The sequence below is a fragment of the Asterias amurensis genome, chromosome 1, assembly GCF_032118995.1.
Source record: "Asterias amurensis chromosome 1, ASM3211899v1".
Classification (NCBI taxonomy): Eukaryota; Metazoa; Echinodermata; class Asteroidea; order Forcipulatida; family Asteriidae; genus Asterias; species Asterias amurensis.
In genome coordinates, this window is record NC_092648.1 from 6263060 (window position 1) to 6283108 (window position 20049).

The window sequence follows — 20049 nt, forward strand, 5'->3', positions numbered from 1 at the left end:
AAGCTCGCGTGTCACGTCCATGTTTCAACACTTTTACCGGTCATAAACAAAGGTTTATACACACCCACGTGACGCGCTCTCCACCAAAAGGGATAGCGAAACTGTCCGAGCATGGAGGAAGGTATTTATGAATCATATCCAGTGCAAAGGCCAACTACAAAAATGTACAAGGGCAATGCACCAGCTGTTTACAACGGCCTTCAATTTGCGCACAGCCTTTGTTTGTATACGCTAGCTGTGTGTCCTTTGTTCACAAACAAAAGCGGTCAAAGGCCATTTATTGCTGCTACCTTGGGAACCAGGAAATCGTCCAATAGAATTCTTGTATGGGAACAATGGCGCTCTATTCGAACTCGCCCAAACAAGATTAAAACGGATTCCGTTACATGGAAGTTAGATTGACTTGTGTGGTCTGCAATTTAGAGTTGCTCTTTTTTGATTATTCGTGACACTAACTTTGTAATTCTGACTGAATAGTTTGCACCTCAATCATGAACCGCTACACGCCAGTTGAGAGAATTTGCAGCGGGTTTTTCGGCCCCGATCACCGGGTAATGGAACGCCGTGGGCCCGGTAAGAAAGAGCGTCGGATGAAGCTCGTCCCGTGTGGTAGCAGAGAGTTTGCTATGAGAGCCCTCGGTGTGTACAAGGAAAACATCGTTTTCATGCTCAAACATGAGAACATTATGAAGGTGAAAGAGGCTTTCCTTCACAAACAACAAGGTACAGTGTACTTGTGTAGTGTCTGGAAGAAATATGACAGTCAAACTTTGAATGAATTTCTGATACATAAGCACAAGGGAATGACAGATGATTCGTATAAATCGCTTTTCGTGCAGCTTGCTACTGGGTTGTCTTTCCTACACTCCAACGGTGTGGCTCACAATGCCCTCACACCATTCAGTGTGGTCATGACGGAATACCACAACGGGGATGGGGTGGCTAAGTTGACAGACTACGGACTATCTCAGCTTTGTCTCAAAGCTGAGGGTGACAAGTATGCCATGGAAGAGGGCAGGTCTAAAAGCTTAACATACGCTCTACCCCCAGAGGCCTACAATCCGAACTGGGCACGAGAATTTGACAAACCATCAAAGCCAGCCGATATTTTTATGCTTGGAATGTTATTCAATGCCGCAGCCGACCACTCCTTTCTCCACCAAACTGATAAGACAAAAGAACCACACCTTGAAGTAATGGCAACATATTTGCCATTTCCCGGTTATGGACAGGTCCCAGTTGGTAAATTCATGCACAACAACCCAAGCGTGGACTTGGACCACCAACTTTTCCGCGGTGTGAGCCCTGATCTTAGACGCCTTCTTCGCAGGATGGCTCTGCTGGAGCCAGAGAGTCGTCCTGCACCGACAGGAGTACTGCAGATGCTGAACGCCTGCAAGACGCTTCAGAAACCTCGCTCCATCCTCACCACACCCACAGAGAGAGACGACAACGCCCCCTTCAAGATGCCTCTTGCACCTTTGAACTCAAACCGAAAGCGGAGGAGTTCATCCATTCGTTATGATCCTATGTCAAGCAATAAAGCAAAGAAGAACACAATGACAGCACCAGCTAGTGAGTGGGAGAAGTCATCTTCACAAGCAACCTCTGGGCTTATAAGACGGGCTTCCGTACGTCTGTCACAGAGAGCAAGAAGCGTCAGTGACTATCTGAACCAGAAAAAGTCATTTAAAATCACTGACTGATAGGATTGCCTGCAGAAAGCCATAGGTCTACAAGTGGAAAGTGTGCCAACCGAGAATCATCTTTTTATATTTTCTTGTAATTTTAAAAGCCTTTTTGTATTTAATAGATGTTAAATTTGCATCGGGATAAAGATTGGTTTTTACCCATAGTTAGTATGACACTGCTCTAGAATTGCAAAAGGTCGTGGGTTTGAATCCCACCCGAGTAATATGGCTGTGATTTTAATCACAGAACTTTGGCAAGTACTGAGTATACAGTGCTATTAACACACATAGGTGTATATGGATTCAGACCAATATATCCTTTTTGCATTGTTTGTTACCCTTTGAAGACAAAATACATGCCTGGAATTTCAGCTTTTGAGAGGACAAGGCCACTTTCATTTCAAAAAGGGCACTTCAATTGGAAAATCTTAAAGTCTATGGGAAACTTTTGAAGGGACTCCATGGCCAAGACAAGGGGCAACATTGGCTATTAACCATTTTGAGATATGGTGCAGACACAAACCTATAACACTAAACCAGGGCCCAATTTCATAGAGCTGCTTAAGCACAAAGTTTTGCTTAAGCAAAAAGGTTCCTTGCTTAGTAAAATCAGATACTGGCCAAGACTCCATTCAATTGTTATGCTTAGTAAACAACAGCTATATACCAGTCACAAGCAATGTATATGGCATGAAATTTTGGCCAGTAACATGTGTAAAATAAGCAAGCTATTTTCGTGCTTAAGCAAATTTTTTGCTTAAGCAGCTCTATGAAATTGGCCCTAGGCCACCATATCTCAAAACGGCTAATGGCGGCCTTCGTGGCCTCTGAGAAATCCCAGGCATGAAATTGTATTTATTGAAATATGTAAATAGGAATGATTTTTTTTCCAGCAAAGATGGCATGCACGTACTATTAACGTTTTAAAAACTGTAAATACTCAAAGCATGCTTTTGCCTTCAATCTAAATTGTAAATACCGTTAATTGCAAATGTTTGCCAAGTAAATCTTTTTTATGGATTATACCATGCACGTCTTTAAATTTGTAAATACTCAAAACATGCTTTTACCTTTGAAGTACATTTCAATCTAAACAAATGTTTGCCAAGTAAATCCTTTTTATGGACTTTACATTGCTCGCCTCCTTCCAATAGTTTTTTGAAGTAGGGGCGTCTGTTACAAGTAATGTTTTATAGTGTTGTTTTGATTTATTGGACAGGAATGTTGTGAATTTCACATGTTAATTTTAAAATGTTGTCACTATAGAATGAAACCCAAATCAAATATTGAAAATTTACAAAAGAATTATTTTGCTTTAGGAAGATCTTATTTTGAAATCTTAAAAAATAACATTTACATTGCTTTGGGAAAATAAGGAAACACAACATTTTCCTAGAAAGAAGTGTTTTATTAAAATGTGTATAATTATTACATTGCCTTATTAATTTTAAAGACAAAGACTTGCAAATTCACTGTCATTAAACCCAAACCCCTTTCCAAACCAAACACATTCCATAGTGATGATCAAATTTATGCATTTTATTACTGGCTAATACAAAATATTTTTAAAATAACATACATTCTCTACTGTATTTTTAAAACTGTTTATTAAAATATCCATTCAGTGCAGCATATACAATATTATTGCTTTATATAAGATCCAACAATCTAGTCATATTCAAGTGCCTATTGTTCCAAGTATGGGTATGGCAGAGGGGTGTCTGGGTGTCTTTTGGCACCTTTGTTTGCATCCCGTTTTATCTTTCATTTACATGTAAATGTATTGCATATAAACAATTTGGACACAGTTTTAAAATTTCCAGCAAATTTGGACACCCTTTTCCCAAATCCTGGGTTAAACCTTGATGGTACACATTTATGTACTACATGCTAGATGAGCTACATAGACTGTATACTTTCTACAATTTGTATAAAACTCAGTTATGCAAAACAATGTCATTACATTAAATGGGGATTGTACACTGCAATCGGAGGCTTTTGGGACGCTTGGTGGCAGCAGACTTACCAGGTAAAATTCATTGTTCTCAGTAAATGTGTGCACTGCTCAGAACTACTTAAACAATAGAACTTTTCGCAAATACTGGGGCGCGCGCGTAAAGCTTGGAATTAGGTGCATTGTGGTCTAGCTGGTATCCAAATTTGATTCATATCTATCCCACAATGCACCTCATTCAACAGTCTGCGCTTGCGCATTGGTATTTGCGATAAGGTCTATGGAAACTTACCTGGTAAGTCTGCTGCCACCTAGTGTTCCAAAGTCTCACATTGTATGATTGTTTACTGAAGATGCCTCTGAAGAAGGTCCGGATTGGTTCGAAAGCTAAGGCCATCTACCCTATTCATTATTGTTTACAACTTTAGATATGAAGATTCGAGCATACTCGAAGCTTGTCCCACTGATTGTGTTTTACAATACATTGTACTTGATGTTGAGAATATGAAATCTTCTTACAATAAAAGTGTTTTATAGTGCACCTGCCAATTTTAAACCCACTTTGTGTTTTGCTGACAGTTGAATGACTGATTTGTATTAATGTTCAATATTCACTACTTCAATATTTTATTTAAACCTGATTTTCAAAAAGTTGGTCCGAAAGATTTTTTCTCTCAAAATTCTCATTCAAAATCTCAAAAGAATTGGTCAAAAAATATTGAAACAGGAAGTCACTATATATATATTGAATCTAAAGCAGTTAACCAATCCATGATGTTTATACAATAGACAACATATTAACAATTGCTAGCGAATGTTCCTACGAAAAAAGAACATTTTTTCAGTGAAAGTGTTTTGACTTAACAAGTAATTAATACCAAATAGTTTATATTCCCAAATACAATATTAATTACAAAAATAATCGACCTATCGATCCTACCTTTTGTGGACCCTCTGTGGACAAACCACACAATTTATTTTTTGACCTAACCTTCCCACAGAGATTATAGCACAAATTCATATTCTATGGTACCTATACTTAACTATTAGTTTTGTTAAAAACAAAATATGTATAGGTCCAGCCTGGCACACCCACAAAATGTTTAACTCACATAAATTGATTATTAATTAGCAAGTTGATGAATCCTCTGAATTTAACGGCCCAATTTCATAAAGCCTATAAGCACAAAAAACTTGCTAAGCACAGAATAGTTTTGCTTAGCAGAAACGGGTTACCAGCCAAAATTGCATTGTTGCAGCTGGTGCCCTACTCATAATTTGCTAAGCAAAGAAATTTGTTAAGCAGTATTTTCTGCTTAACAGCTTTATGAAATTGGGCCCAGATGTTTTACCACAATACATTTAGCATTATTTTCAAAGGTGAAATTAAGGGGGTTGGGTGTACAAAATCTGGACTTTGGGGATTAAAAATTACCAGAGTAGGCTAAAATATTACATTCTATTTAAGCTTGAGTGTTATACTTTCAATTTTGTAAAACTATTTTTCCTTACAAAAACATGCAGACAACGTTATTTGTTTTTACACTCGCGTCAGATTATCTAAAATAAAATAGTAAATGGCATAATCAAGAGCTCTGAAAAGACGTTTGTGTAAAATGCAAACGGACAATACAGTTTAATTGGCCATAAGTACCCCTTAAAAAAATGGTCAACCCCTAAAATTTTACCCTAGTTTCGGTGCCGGTGCTGATGGTCCACCCAAAGTAATAGATATTGCAAGTAAAATCCCCTAACTTGTTGAGTTTCAATATCAAAACCAAGGACCCTTCCTTCAGCAGTTCAGAAGTGTATCTTTATACTCCCTGAAAGAAAAAAGTCTGAAATGGATCCTGTGTAGTAAAAATCAAATAAAAAAATCAAGGGAGATTAATATTAGTAAAGGTCTTAAAAAGTGTTCTACTTTAAATCGAGACACACCCTAAACATGGAATAGTAGTGTCATATGGCTTTGGAGGACACTCTTGTAGCAGTAGGGTTCTAGTAAAGGGTCCCACTTCTGTGGGGTGCCACTACATGGGGCGGGGACCATCTATACCCTTAGTAGAGTACATTAGTAGTAGACTTGTAGACTTGGGCCATTAGCCTTAGGAATGAACAATTGACAAAGTTTGGAAAATTTCCTGAATCAAGAATCCATTCATACATGGACAAATTCATTTTGTTTGTGACACAATTTTCATTTGATGATTTGTGCCGTCTGGTTGTTCTAACACACAGTGATTGGTTTCCACATAATTCAACCAATGTATTTACAAATTATTAACTGTAGCTATACATTATACAATCTGTGTGTAGATTTCACAAAGATAGTCCTAACTTAGGACAAGTCCTAGGACTCTTTATTACAAACTTAAAGCTAGTCCAAGTTAGAATAAGTAACTCGAGATGAGACTAGTCTTAACTCTTTGTGAAATCCACCCCAGCACACTTAAATAAGCACAAGCAATTTGAACACATGGTGCAAATAGCTCAATGACATATTGGGCCAGGTAGTAACTGAGGAAAATGGTGTAAAATTAGTAGCGTTATTATTTTGAATCTTCCAAAGAAGTTACCCATAAGAGCTAAAACAACAGAACACACACAAATGGGTACATCACCATCCTAGACACAGCTCATAGCCCGGTTCATACTTCTTGCGAATGCGAATGCGAAGCGAATCTTGACGTCACAAATTCGCAACGAACAATTCGCAGCAGTTGAACTCTGCTCTACTCCCTTGCGAATAATCGCTGCGGAAGGAGGGTGTGACGTCAAATTCACGTCAAATTCGCTTCGCGTTCGCATGAAGTATGAACCGGGCTTAAGGCTTTCAAATTGATGAACAAAATACATGCAATCTACACACACTGCAGTGTGACAAATATTTGTCACTTCTAAGTGGACGGAAAAGGATCAACATTCAAACAGATCAGTTTAGTAAAAGACGAGATCGCTTCCATTATAAATTTACAATTATTGTTGCAAACTTTACATGCATAATAATGAATACTATTTTTAGGGTATACATATATTCTCTCTCATCAACTGTCTTAATGAAATTGTAATAAATCCTACTTTTGTCAATGCTATTGAATATATTCTTATCTGAGCACCATTTACACTAATTTACAAGGTTGTGACCATAGAGTTATATATAAGAACTAGAGGGCGCACCTTCTTGCACAAACGAAATGGGACCGCAAGGAGACACGCGCCCAATTCTGAACGTGTGTTGAATATGAAATTCACGTTGGAGTTTGTGTTTATTGAACGCTACGCGATGCTGTTGTGTCAACTTAGTAAATGGACGCCTGCTGGGTCGCCTATGTAGGCCAGTGCGCCCTCTAGTTCTTATATATAACTCTATTGATGTGACACGTAGACTGACGAGTGCATGGCTTTAATTAATACAAAGCCCCTTAGCCAGCCCCCTTTAGATTAATTTGTTGCATTAAACATTAAATACTCTCCCTCATAAATCAATTTCAATCTAGTCCCTTGATTCTAAGACCAGTTTAAAACATCCCATGCTACCAGTGAATAAAATCAGCATAAAAGAGCAGGATAATTAAAATATATTTGTACATACATAATATAAGTTTATACACACCGTTTGTTCATACACACAAAAATGAGATGGCAATTAACCAACACATGATATGCATATAAAAACTAAAAACATAATTAAAATTTGTTTTAAGCTGATTATGAGTGAACGAATATGGAATGTTTATAACTTAATAATACAATTTGTAAAATCAATATATGAAAAGATGTTTTTTTCTACAAGCAACATACATTTAATTTGGAATTGAAATGTTAAAAAAAAATATAGAAAAATAAGAAAACAATAGTATTAATAAAACATAATTATGGTTTCAGTCTAAAATTAAACAAACTAAATTTTAACCACATTCCATGATCCATCCAGTCATTTGTTTTGATTTCTCCCAGCATCACTTGGTCTCCTTTGAAAAATTCCTGAGCTTTTTATATCAAGTCATTATTTCAGTAATTATATAAGAAACTGAGAAATCCTGACATAAAAACAGATATAGTCCTTAAAAGACCATAGCATTGGTGGTGCTCTGTCAAAATATTCCTGTACAGCTTAAAAATTGTCAAAAGGCAGAGCCATTTGCAAAATGAAAATGGCCTTACCCCTTCAATGATGTAATTCCAGGCCTATTCTCTTTAGATTATCAAAGGATTTGATAAACGGTTTGCTTTATAGCAACAGATTTTCATATGTTGCTGTTTGGATGTCACTGTCATGGATTTGACTTCTCTTTTATCATATCCGTAACTAAGTGACGCTTAAGGCGCTTAACTGTCAGTATTTCCTGCAAGCCCAGTACTGTGGGGTGTCGTGGCCGAGTGGATAAGAGCACCGAACTCAAGCTCTGATGCTTCTGTTCAGCACAGTGTGGGTTTGAATCCCGATCGTGACATCGTGTCCCTGAGCAAGACACTTGACTATAAATTACTTCTCTCCACCTAGGGGTAAATGGGTACCTGTGAGGGCAGAGATGGTTCTTGTGATTGGTTTAGCCATGTAGCGCATATAATTGTCGCACAGGATGTATACTCCCCAGGGAGCTGAGATGGTTTAAGGAATGATTTAAGGTCCAGTGACTAGGGGTAATAATGTCGGAAGCGCTTTGAGACACCCCTATATATGGGTCGACTGAGTGAGTGAGTGAGTGAGTGAAAATATGAGATGCAGGAAAGACATGACAGCAAATTGACGTCATCCACAAGAGGCCTTCTGCCCCTGATGTTGGCCCTAGGTGCTTAAAGATTCCCATCAAGTTATTCCAATGGAAGTGCCCTTTGCAAAATAAAAATGACCTTGCCCTCTCACGGATGAAATTAATTTGAGAACTGACGTCAGTGCTGGAAATGATCCATGATAATTCTTTGCTTGTGAAATACTTTTGGTGATCAATAACTTCCGCTTCAGTGAAATTTGGCCCAGAGGGATTCAGATTATTGATGGATAGGAGTTAGGGTCAATTATATAGAACTACTCTAGGAATATATAGAGAACTTAAACAGTCGGTCAGTGTTTTATCTTTTCGTAAACAAATTAAAAAGAGATTGATTGATTAATACACCACTTAATTTATCTATTTTATTCTAATACACCTATTTTTTTTGTAATTATTTATCTATTGCCCAGTCTCACTCATGCATAATGTCCATGTGCCTTTTGTTTGTTTGTGTATCTTTTGGTTTATTTTGTCTTTGTCTTTAGAGAAGGGGAACAAAAAGCATATGCTTCTCCTTTTTCCTACATGTTAATGTCACATTATTATCTCACATTATTATCTATTTATTATTCATTGACTGGATCAAGTTTTCATTTGTACAAGTTATTATTATGTTTTCTGAAAAATATTATCACACTATGTATTGATTGATGTTGACATGAAATAAATGTATCTGAAATGAAAAAAAAAATACTGGGTCAGAGTCCCTGGTCAGAGTCCCTGGCGAACATGATGGTGGTAGTGACGATGGAGATGATGATGAGTTGTCATGGTAACAGCATTGTCATGTGATGGCAGGAATGCAGTGAGATCGATGCACACATCCCATCAGGAAACTTTTAAAAGAATTTGTTGACTTAAATCAGCTGACTGTTATGACTATTTTTCTCTGTAGTCAAATAGCAATTCCTAGATAATAAAGTAAAAGTAAAATACATGATTAAAGCATATAAATGGCCCAAGTATACTTAATGGCAGTGTGGAAATAAATTGGAAGAAAACTGATTCAACTTTTTGCAGATGGTAGATTTGGGGATCTGATACATTTCTTTTTATGATTTCAATATTAATATGTGCAGAAAACTTACAGGTGGAGAATCAATGGCAGAACTTTCCCAATGACAATCTGATTTAGCCAGAAGACTAGTTTATACGCCAAATTCATCATAAGCAAAGGAAATTTAATCGAAAATAAAAGGCCCAATTCAAGCCATTTGGTCAATCTTTGCACTTAGTTTGTGTGTGCACAACTTTGTTTTACTTTGGGTGAACTTATTCTTCTTGTTAGTTCTGATCCATAGAACACAAATATTCCAGGGATGAAATGGTGGTGTTATAATGATGAATGTAGTGATTTATGCTACAGTGGGTGATTGATATGACTACAGCCTCACTTTTGATCCCCAACCACCTTGATTATCGCACTGTGACGTCACACAACTATTGTAAAGTCAGCCATCTTGCTACCTTCTGGGCAATGATACATTTGTGTGTTTTTTAAGCACATGCGTAAATACCACATGTATCACACAGGAGGTTTGTTCAATTCCCTGTTTGATCATTCAGAGAACCAGTTGACTTAATTAGAAAACTAAAATGCTTGTCATGCCTCAAAAATCAAAGTGGCCATAAAGACGTGAATCTGTAACAGATTCTGAAACCGTACAAACGGATTGTCAATCTGTAAAACAGGGTTCTAAAAACATAATAACATAATTGTGAACCAATAATATTGGATAAGAATTTTACTTTTTGTTGGTGATAATGTGCTTTTGTACAATCTCACTTATTTTTTAAAGAAATTTGAAAAAGAAAAAAAAAGATTCCACATGAAATGACAAGATGTTAACAAAATCATTTATAAACTATTCCTGACTGGACTGAAGAATTGTTCAAGAAAACAATAAGAAAACTCCAGACAAAATTAATACTTTCATGATGGTAAAATTGTATGAAACATCATTTTGAGGTCATAATTTTTTTTATAAAAATTAGTAGAACTAGATAGGCAGAGATCACTAACACCCGTTTCAGAAAGGCGCACCAGAGTCGTGCCAAACCATTTAGATTAGGAGCAACTCTAGGTCGACACACATAAATGTTAGTTTCAGACAGGTAAACTTAACATAACATTTACATTGGCTTGGCTAATGACAAGATCGACGTCTGAAACCAAGGCCCTCCAGAGTCACTCCGAACGACTGCAACAGTCTATTTTTTTTTACTTCCAGCGCCTCCAGTCGCTTTTTACTGTTTCAGATGTCAAACTTTTCATGTACTTAAAGGAACACGTTGCCTTGGATCGGTCAAGTTGGTCTTTGAAAAGCGTTTGTTACCGTTTGTTATAAAATGCACATGGGTAGAAAGATGTTGTAAAGGTAGAATACAATGATCCACACAAACATGACTCTGCACGGTTTTCCTTTTACCTCATCGACTAACACGGTCGGCCACAATTTATGGGAGTCATTGACTCCCATAAATGGCCGACCATGTTAGTTCGCACAGTAAATGGAAAACCATGCAATTTTTAGGCAAATTTGTGTGGATCATTGTATTCTACTTTTAAAACATCGTTCCAACCATATGCATTTTATAAAAAACGGTTACAAACGCCTTTTATAGACCATGCAAACTCGTCCGATCCAAGGCAACGTGTTCCTTTAATTAAGAATTTAGTGCGGCCCGACTATGGAGCACCTTCCTGAAACGTGTGTAGAAGGGATTTTATATTGTATTTACTCCTTGTTCTGCTGTTTGGACGATAGTTTCATCATATGGAGGAGGATCAATGTTCTCTTGCTCCATAGGTAGTCTGGTGGTAGCTGATGATAGGCCTATATCTTGTACAGGAATGCTCTCTGCATCATAGCTTGATGGATAACTCTGACTGTGTCTAGGAGTAGTTAACAAAACCCAGCGCTACAGAAAGAAGAAAAAAAAAAATGTTACAAAGAAGGTGAATAAGTGTATAATGATATATATGTACACATATTGACTGGCAATTCGGTAACTAGTGTACGTCTATTCCCCTGAGGGACCTTGAGTGACCAGAAGAGGGACCTATTTCACGAGGCCGAAGGCAAAGTCCCTCTCCTGGTCGATTTCACAGAGAGTAAGGACTCATCCTTACTTAGGACTAGTCCTAAGAGAAATTAAAAAACTTAAGAAAGACTAGTCTTAACTCTTTGTAAAATCCACCCTTGGTCACTCACAGACCCAAAGGGGGATAGACACGCCCTAGTGACCGAATTATGCTAGTCCATATGTGTGTTATAACGCACCTCAATCCTTAAAAATATGAAATAAGAAAACAAAACTTTTGATTGAGGCCGCTAAAACCAGTCAAAAATGTTAAGTCTATTTCCGCTTCTGGAACTATTTCCCGCAAACTACGTGCTCACGATGTTTTGACGTGTGTCTTTTTCACAGTGGCGCAAATCTCATGCACTAGACTTTAGAAATGAGTTCACCCCACGTGACCATGTTTCATACAACCATAACACAAAACAAGCAAAAGTTGTGTTATAAATCACTATTCATAAATACCTAAGACAGTTTAGCTATTCCTATTGGTTGAGAGCGCGCCATGTGGGGGTGTTTAAACCTTTGATAATGACCAGTAAAAGGTGTTGAAACATGGGCGTGTTTCTTCAATCATATTGGTCGAGAGCAACGGCCGGGACAGTTGTGCCACATCACGCGATACGCGCGACGCGCACAGCAATCTCCTTTTAAGGAGTTGTTTACCTGAGGGCCTTACCATTTCATAGCTGGAGGGTAGTTGTGTTGAAAAGAAATCATTGAACAATTTATAATTTTTGCATTTATTTTACTTTTTGACAAAAAGTATTGATGTTTTTTGACCGAAAAGGTATTTATGAATGGGAATCAAAGTGTGTTGAGTCGGTTTTCAACTAGTGCTTTAAACCCACCGAGGCCTGGTTCTTGAAAATTTACCTCAATTTCGTCTCGGTAAAATTATCAAGAACCAGGCCTCGTTGGGTTTAAACCACGAGTTGAAAGCCGATTCACCACACATTGATTCCCTTATTAATTGCTATGGTTTTAACTATTTGGAAAGGAAGCACTCAGGATCTTGATTGATCACTGCAGAAACGTGACTAATTTCAATCAGGAAGCTAAGTAACTTGAAAGCAGCAGCAACGCCTCCAAAGAAACACTTCAGTCTTAAATACGGCAATAGTTAAAAGGAAATAACATTTCAAATTTGTTAGACCAAATTAAATCCTAAATTTGTATTGCTGCCATTAAAGCTATTAGTATGTTTGTGAAGTACACAAATCACTTTGGTAAACACATTTTGGGCCCTAATTTCATAGAGTTAGCACAAAAAAACTGTAAGCACATAAAGTATTGCTCAGCAGAAACAGTTTTTTGCCCTATATTACATTAGGTTTGCACAGATGTGGCTGGTGCCCGACTCAATTTTTGCTCAGCAAAAAAATTTGAAAAGCAGTATTGTCTGTTATCGATGTTATCTAATTGACTGAACTGGATTTGTTTTACATCTTTTTTTTAATAGTATTTTGAATGATTTTATTTTTAAAGCTGGTTCAGCTCTACCAGTGAAAAAATTTTCAAGCATAGGCTATCAATAAAAACAATCTTAATTTCTTTAAGTAGTTGGTTTTACAAATAGTTTGTGTAGCTTTGTATATTATTGTAGTTTGAATAAAAATCCTCCGCGAGGGGAAAAAATGAAACAAAAAAGTATTTTCAATCCTATGGAAAAGTGAAGAATAAAAAAAGTATGATTGATGTTATATGTATAAGTTTTGTGTTTTTAAGCTCTCTGTTCATGAATTGTTCAAAGTTACTGCTTTAGCACTATGAGTGAAGACCTTGTAAAGAACAAAATAGCTTCCAAGAATAATGATTTATTAAGCGTTGGATTTATCAAAAGACATATAAAGGAAGAATAACAACAGAACAATATTTAGTGATGCAAAATAGATAGGTATAATTTGTTAGTATTATATCAACCTACTTAAGGATAACCTTATCTGTATTTGCTTTCAGAAGTGTGTTATCTCATTTAAAGGGACATGTTGCCTTAGATGGGTCGAGATGGTCTATGAAAAGCATTTGTAACCGTTTGTTGTAAAATGCTTGGTTAGAAGATGTTTTAAAAGTAGAATATAATGATGATCCACACAAATAAGCCTCAACATTGCATAGTGTTCCTTCTACTTTGCAATAACTTGGTCGGACAATTTCTTGGGAGCCAAAAATTAATATATAGTTTCAAAAATTTATAGTTTCAAATCTTTGGAAAAGAATAAAAAGTCCAATAAAATTGGCCGGCCAATCTCTCGGGAGCCAAAAATTTGTCTCCAAAAAATAGCGTGCCGTGATTAATTCATAACGTATAAGGAAACCGTGCAATTTCGAGTCATATGTGGAGTATTATATTCTATACTTTTACAACATCTTTCTAACCATGTGCATTTAATAACAAACGGTTTCAAATGCTTTTCATAGACCAGCTCGCCTGATCCAAGGCAATGTACTGTATCCCTTTAATGTGAACCTTGATCAGCATAGGACCCCCCCCTAAATGTTAGAAAGATTTGATCTGATATTCATCTGATGGAAGGTTCACTCCACCCTTATGTTGACATAGTCTCTTTGCAGAAACTATACTGTAAGATAACATACAATATCCAATGCTCATTGTCACTAATAAGAATAGTTCCAAAAGAACTAGGAATGTTTGACTCAATGGTAAAGCCGAGTGGAAAATGTCCATCTTTCAACGAATAAAATGTTTTCTCAACTGCCAATGAATGCAATACATTTTTTTATAGTATGAAAGTTCACACATGTATTTAAAGAGTTGTTAAAGGCACTGGACACTATTGGTAATTACTCAAAATACTTGTTAAAAGCTAACTTGCAAGCAGAGCTGATGATAGTAAAAAGCATTGTGAGAAACGGCTCCCTCTGAACATGGAGGTAGAATTATGCTCTGAAGTAACATTGTTCTTGAGAAAAGGTTATTCTCACTCAAACAATAAAAGACTTCAGCTAAAGCCTTTTATTGGCATTTGAAAGCACACAAAAAAGTTGTGCAACAAGGGTGTTTTTTCTTTCATTATTCTCTTGAAACTTTGATGACCAATTGATCCCAAATGTTCACTTGTTTGTTATTTTATGCATATGGAAATATACCAATAGTGTCCAGTGCCTTTAAAGACGCATAATTTTATATAGTATTTCTTAGTGGTAAATATTACCTCTCGGAATGTTCCTTTAGTTGAGAGCATCTGATATATACAGAAGATAGGGACTTGTACCATGGATGAAGCAGCCATAATCCATCCAATTGCCTGGCCCCAGGCTGGGTAGACGTAGTCATTGTACTCTAATGGTTTAAAACTCACACAACTAAAGATGAATACACCCTGTAATCAAAGTCACATGAACAAAAACGTGTCAGAAATTGGACATAAATATGAAACATTGACACAGTGCACTCATTGAGCAGAGGAATAAAGTGCAAGAGTCAAAGAATAAATCCTCTTTACTGTAAAAAGCATTTAGCACTGTATGCTTTGAGAGTTTATTTAGAGGGGTGCACCCTTATCCTGCCCATAACCTGTTATTGTATTATTCAATTCACTTAATTCTACATAATAGGTGTACTTACCAAAGTGAAAGCAGGCGTGACGAACATCCAGCAAACTTTCAAGTAAGGACTTGGCCGCCAGTCTAACATCTCATTGAAATTATCATACATTTTGTTGGAACCTAAACATGATGATAAAAAGATATTAACACCTAAAACATAAGATTCAACTGCCTCTAGCTACCGGGCAATCTCGGTGGTCTAGTTGCTAAGACACTTAGCCAAGACAAGGTCATGGGTTCGAAGCCCATTTGAGTAATATGCCTGTCTTTTTCATAGAGCTTGAAAAAGTACTGAGTACATGTATACAGTGCTGAAATTAATATTTATAAATACCTCAGACAGTTTCGCTATTCCTATTGGTGGAAAAACGTCATGTGGAGGTGTTTAAACCTTTGATAATGACCAGTGTTTATAACCGGTTGTGAGCGGATACTCCGCGCTAGTCTTGGTGCAAGACGTTTCTTCTGTGCTTTTTTATATGCCCCCTCTTGACATACGCCTTTTGGCGACAGTTATTTTTTTTATACTTTTATGCTCTCTTGGGCACCCCACTTGTTTTACTTTGTTTTCTTAAATATTTTTAATGTATGTACATGTGCTTGTGAATGTGATTGCCCGAAGAAATATTATTATTATTATTATTATTATTGTTACGGGCGATACGGGCGCTGTCGGTGAGTTGGCCGCGCGCTGTGTGTGAAAGGAAAACGAGAACGTGTTGCACCAAGACTAACGGAACCGGAAACTGTCGGAAATAGGCGTCTCAGTCATAACAATGCAACACACGGACGTCGTACATATACAGAGCTCAAGCACGTCGGAAACGGATAAGTTTTACAGAGTTTCTTACTTTATTACGCCTTTTAACCAAAAAGGCATTTATGAATGCATGGGAATAAAAGAGTAGTGACTCGTTCTTTAACGGCCGTTTAAAACTTTGCAGGGTCGTTGCCGTGTAATAAAGGCCCTCGCCTTCGACTGGAACTCGTCGCTACACTTTTATTCCCTTATTCTTTATCCCGATGCAAACTTCCATCTATGATATCAATGTTACAATCAATGATTTTGCCCCCCGCCCCCCCCCCCCCCCCCAAAAAAAAAAGGCTAAATAACATGACAACACAACACGCATGGACTACCTCCATGGGTATACCTATCAGAAGCAGTCAATTGGAAATACATGAGTATAGAAAAGAGAGAGAGAGAGAGGTCAGGCAGAAAGAACACAGAAACAACAATGGATGAATAAACTATTTTGAGCATTCATGAAAGACTCTGCTGGGCTGCTCTATGGTTGGAAATGCATCAGACCATTAACCGTCTGTTGTACATGTAGTATGCCATAGGTCCTTCCGATTGCAGTTTGCATCAGCTTATTCTATCTTCTAACTCATTGTGAATACCCTGTCTATGACTAGGTACAAACACAACTCATACAGGGTTGATATACTACTATGCTTAATACTATAATCTCTCTAAAGAACATCATTCTGAACATTTTAATGAGTATAATGAGTATATTACAATCAATCAGTTCATATTCTATCTATTAGAATTGGTGATTCATCCATCATACCATCTACTCAAGTCCGTAATCTTAGCATTATCTTTGATTCATCACTATCCATGAAACCCCACATGACAACAATTTCTAGATCGGTCTGCATGTCAATCCGTAACATTCGACACATTCAGAAATATCTTGACAAACAACACCACTGAAATGTCGCTTTCATCACTTCCAAAATCGACGCAGGCAGTTCACTGCTGTATGACATCAAGAGAAACCAACTAAAACATCTGCAGCGTCTACAAAACATTGCTGCCAGACTAGTTTCTCTCACCAGTAAATATTCCCACATCACTCCTGTATTACAGGATCTCCACTGGCTGCCAATATCACACAGGATTCAGTACAAACTTGCCCTATTCATTTTCAAAATCCTTCACACTATCCAAACATTGGTTTGTGGTTGGGGCCAATGATCTTACCGTACACCCAGCCAATTACTACAGCTTCAAAGAAGGCAACCCACAGTAGTGCAAATCCACTGGCAGCATAAGCATCAAACAACTGGAATACGTACATTCCTCCCTGTGTAAAACAAAACAAAATTGAATTGTATTTCAAGGTGGTTATCAAGCAAAAACATGAACAATTTATCTCATAGAAGAAAAAAAGTTCTAATTACGTCACCATTTATTTTTACAGAAAAACCCAAATTCATTAGAGAGATACATGTTATAACAAAATGCTACAGAAAATCTTGATTCCAATTGTTTCCCAACAATGAAAACATAACTTTGGTTCTAAACGAAGAAAATAAAAGGAATAACAGTCTGGTACACAAATTCTGCTATGGCTTTCAGAGTGTAAATCCAGAAATGGGAAGGGGGGGGACACAAGGAAAATCACCCAACAAGATGATTAACAAATGAGTCTTTATCCAAAGACTGAGAAAACAGACATCAACCAAAATTTAGTTGACAATTAACTGTTATTATTATATATTTCTGGTAATGAAACCAAGGATGCCTTATCCCAGGTCAAAATTTCAATTGAACCTAGTTAAACTGGGTTTAACTGGACCTAGTTGAAAACCAGTTGATAAAGTAGTTAAGCACCGTTAAAACCAGTTGATTTAACATGGAAAATGGACATAAACCAACTGGTTTTTAATTTAAACCTAGTTGAACACAATTAAACCTAGTCCAAACCAGTTGGTTAAAGGATTTGGGTACCTTTTCAGTAAAAAAATGTCATGAAAATACGTTTGTAAATGATTAAAATAATTTTCGTCTCGTGTTATTTTATGTTTTCATGACATTTTTTTACTAGTTTCGCAAAAACTAAATCTGTGGACATTGTGTTTTTTGTCCTACAAAAGTTACATAGACCCTTTAATATGGAAAATGGATGAGTTTAGTCACTATCCAGTTGAACCAGTTTACCCCAGTTAACTGGGTTCAACTGGAATTTTGACCTAGGAAGTGAACTAAATCACTGTAGCTAGCTTGAGGAAACCTGTAAAAGAATACCTTAAAGGAAACCTTGCAATGAACTAGAAACACTGAGGTAAACCGCTACTCTTCCAAAGTTAAGTGTCTTTGGTTCTTTTACATGCACTACTACTCCTAGTACACAGGACCTACAGTTAAATGTCCCATCCAGTCATAGGTTTTTGTCCTGAGCAAGAAACTTTACCGTAAAGTTTCTTGCTCAGGACAAAAACCTACGACTCTTATTTAACTGTAATATTGCCTAACATGGAAACTGTTCTCTAGATAGGCCCGTCATTGAAATATTTCTCAAAACAATTGATACTGGTTCAAAGGTTGTTTCTGCTTATCATCTATAATCACAAGTCGCATGTCAATACTCAGGGGAAATGATTTTAATAAATCAAATTTTCTTTTGGGGCCAGCAGGTCCTGTTTAGTATAAAATCCCAAAGTTAAATCTGGCGGAAAATATTACTCATCACTTCCTTCATGAAAAACAACTTTTAAAAAAAATATGACCTACACTTTGGGGAACAGTTATTCACCATTTATACTTTAACGTTGCTGGGATAAAAATCTTTTAATTTGCAACAGGAACAATAAAATGTGCTAAAGTCCTGGCTTTTATGAAGTTGTTTTTCATGAATTATGACCTATACATCAGGATAAATTCATCACCATCAAATTTGATGCCGCTGCAATAAAAATCATTTTAATTAGCAACAGGGGCCATAAATACACTCAAGTTTACTTCGACCACTTCTCGTTGAGAACTCAATGTTCATTTAAGGTCTTATTATTTCATAAGCAAACCAACAAGAATTTGGTTTAATATCCTGATAGAAGTAGTTCTGTCTCCAATGTGTATCGAGTATTCCCTGTTCAGAATCTTAGCCTGTAAAATAGCAGCGACATTGTAGTGACACAACTACTTTTTTTTTAATAAGACCTTTGTCACAACATAACTAAAGAAAACGCAGCAACACAAGGGCTCCAATTTGGTAGATATGTTCAACCTGAGTACCGGATAGGCCTTTTGGTCATCTTAACCTCAAGGGCAACAGCAATTACTGTCCAAAAATATTTCTAAACAGAAAATATTCTTTACCTTTAACGGTACTGGACACTATTCGTAATTAATCAAAATATTTATCAGCATTAAAGGATTTGGGTACTTTTTCAAAATGTCCATAGATTTACATTAAACCTACAGGGTTTGAAGATAATGATAGTGGAAAGCTTCCTTTCAAGTATTACTTACTGAGGTGCTGTAGTTTTTGAGAAATTAGTAAAAAAAATGTCATGAAAATACGTTTGTAAATGATTAAAACAACTTTCGTCTCATGAGACGAAAATTATTTCCATGACATTGTTTTACTCATTTCACAAAAACTACAGCACCTCAGCACGTAATATTTTCAGGGAAGCTTTCTACTATCATTATCTTCAAACTGTGTAAGTTTAGTGTAAATCTGTGGACATTGTGTTTTTTGTCCTACAAAAGTTACATAGACCCTTTAAAACTTACATAGACCCTTTAAAACTTACTTGGTACCGAACAATAGAGAGCTGTTGATGGTATAAAACTTTGTTTGAAACGGCTCCCTCTGAAGTAATGCAGTTTTCAAGAAAGAGGTAATTTCTCCTTCAAATAATATTAAAAGACTTGAGGCATGATATGAAGCCTTTTCAGGCATCTGAAAGCAAACAAATTTGTTCAACAACGGTGTTTCTTTCATCATTCTCTTGTCACTTTGCTGACCAATTGAGTCTAAATGTTCACAGACTTATTATTACATGCATGTTGGGATACACCAAGTGTCGATAACATTCTTTGCCAATACCAATAGTGTCCAGTGCATTTAATGGACATTACAAGGAGCTTATGACAATCATGCTGTGGCTATTTTTTGCTCTACACATGGAACACAATATGTACAAAATCATTTACAAGGAGAGTCGGGACAAGAAA

General features: G+C 36.7%; 2 protein-coding genes across 2 annotated transcripts in view; one reads left to right on the forward strand and one right to left on the reverse strand.

The window, feature by feature from the left end:
- The first annotated feature begins 387 nt into the window (after positions 1–387).
- On the forward strand, positions 388–8681 carry LOC139944253 (membrane-associated tyrosine- and threonine-specific cdc2-inhibitory kinase wee-1.3-like). Its single transcript, XM_071941236.1, has one exon. The coding sequence runs from the start codon at positions 492–494 to the stop codon at positions 1704–1706; it is 1215 nt and encodes a 404-aa protein (XP_071797337.1). The 5' UTR covers positions 388–491; the 3' UTR covers positions 1707–8681.
- LOC139944245 (sodium- and chloride-dependent GABA transporter 1-like) overlaps positions 3105–20049 on the reverse strand; it is a 59272-nt gene continuing 42327 nt past the window's right edge. The window contains exons 10-14 of the mRNA XM_071941224.1: positions 17068–17170; positions 15094–15194; positions 14681–14848; positions 11163–11342; positions 3105–9329 (exon numbers count right to left, since the gene is read on the reverse strand). Of these exons, the coding sequence (XP_071797325.1) occupies positions 9300–9329; positions 11163–11342; positions 14681–14848; positions 15094–15194; positions 17068–17170 (582 nt within the window). The 3' untranslated portion in view covers positions 3105–9299. The remainder of the gene's footprint in view (positions 9330–11162; positions 11343–14680; positions 14849–15093; positions 15195–17067; positions 17171–20049) is intronic.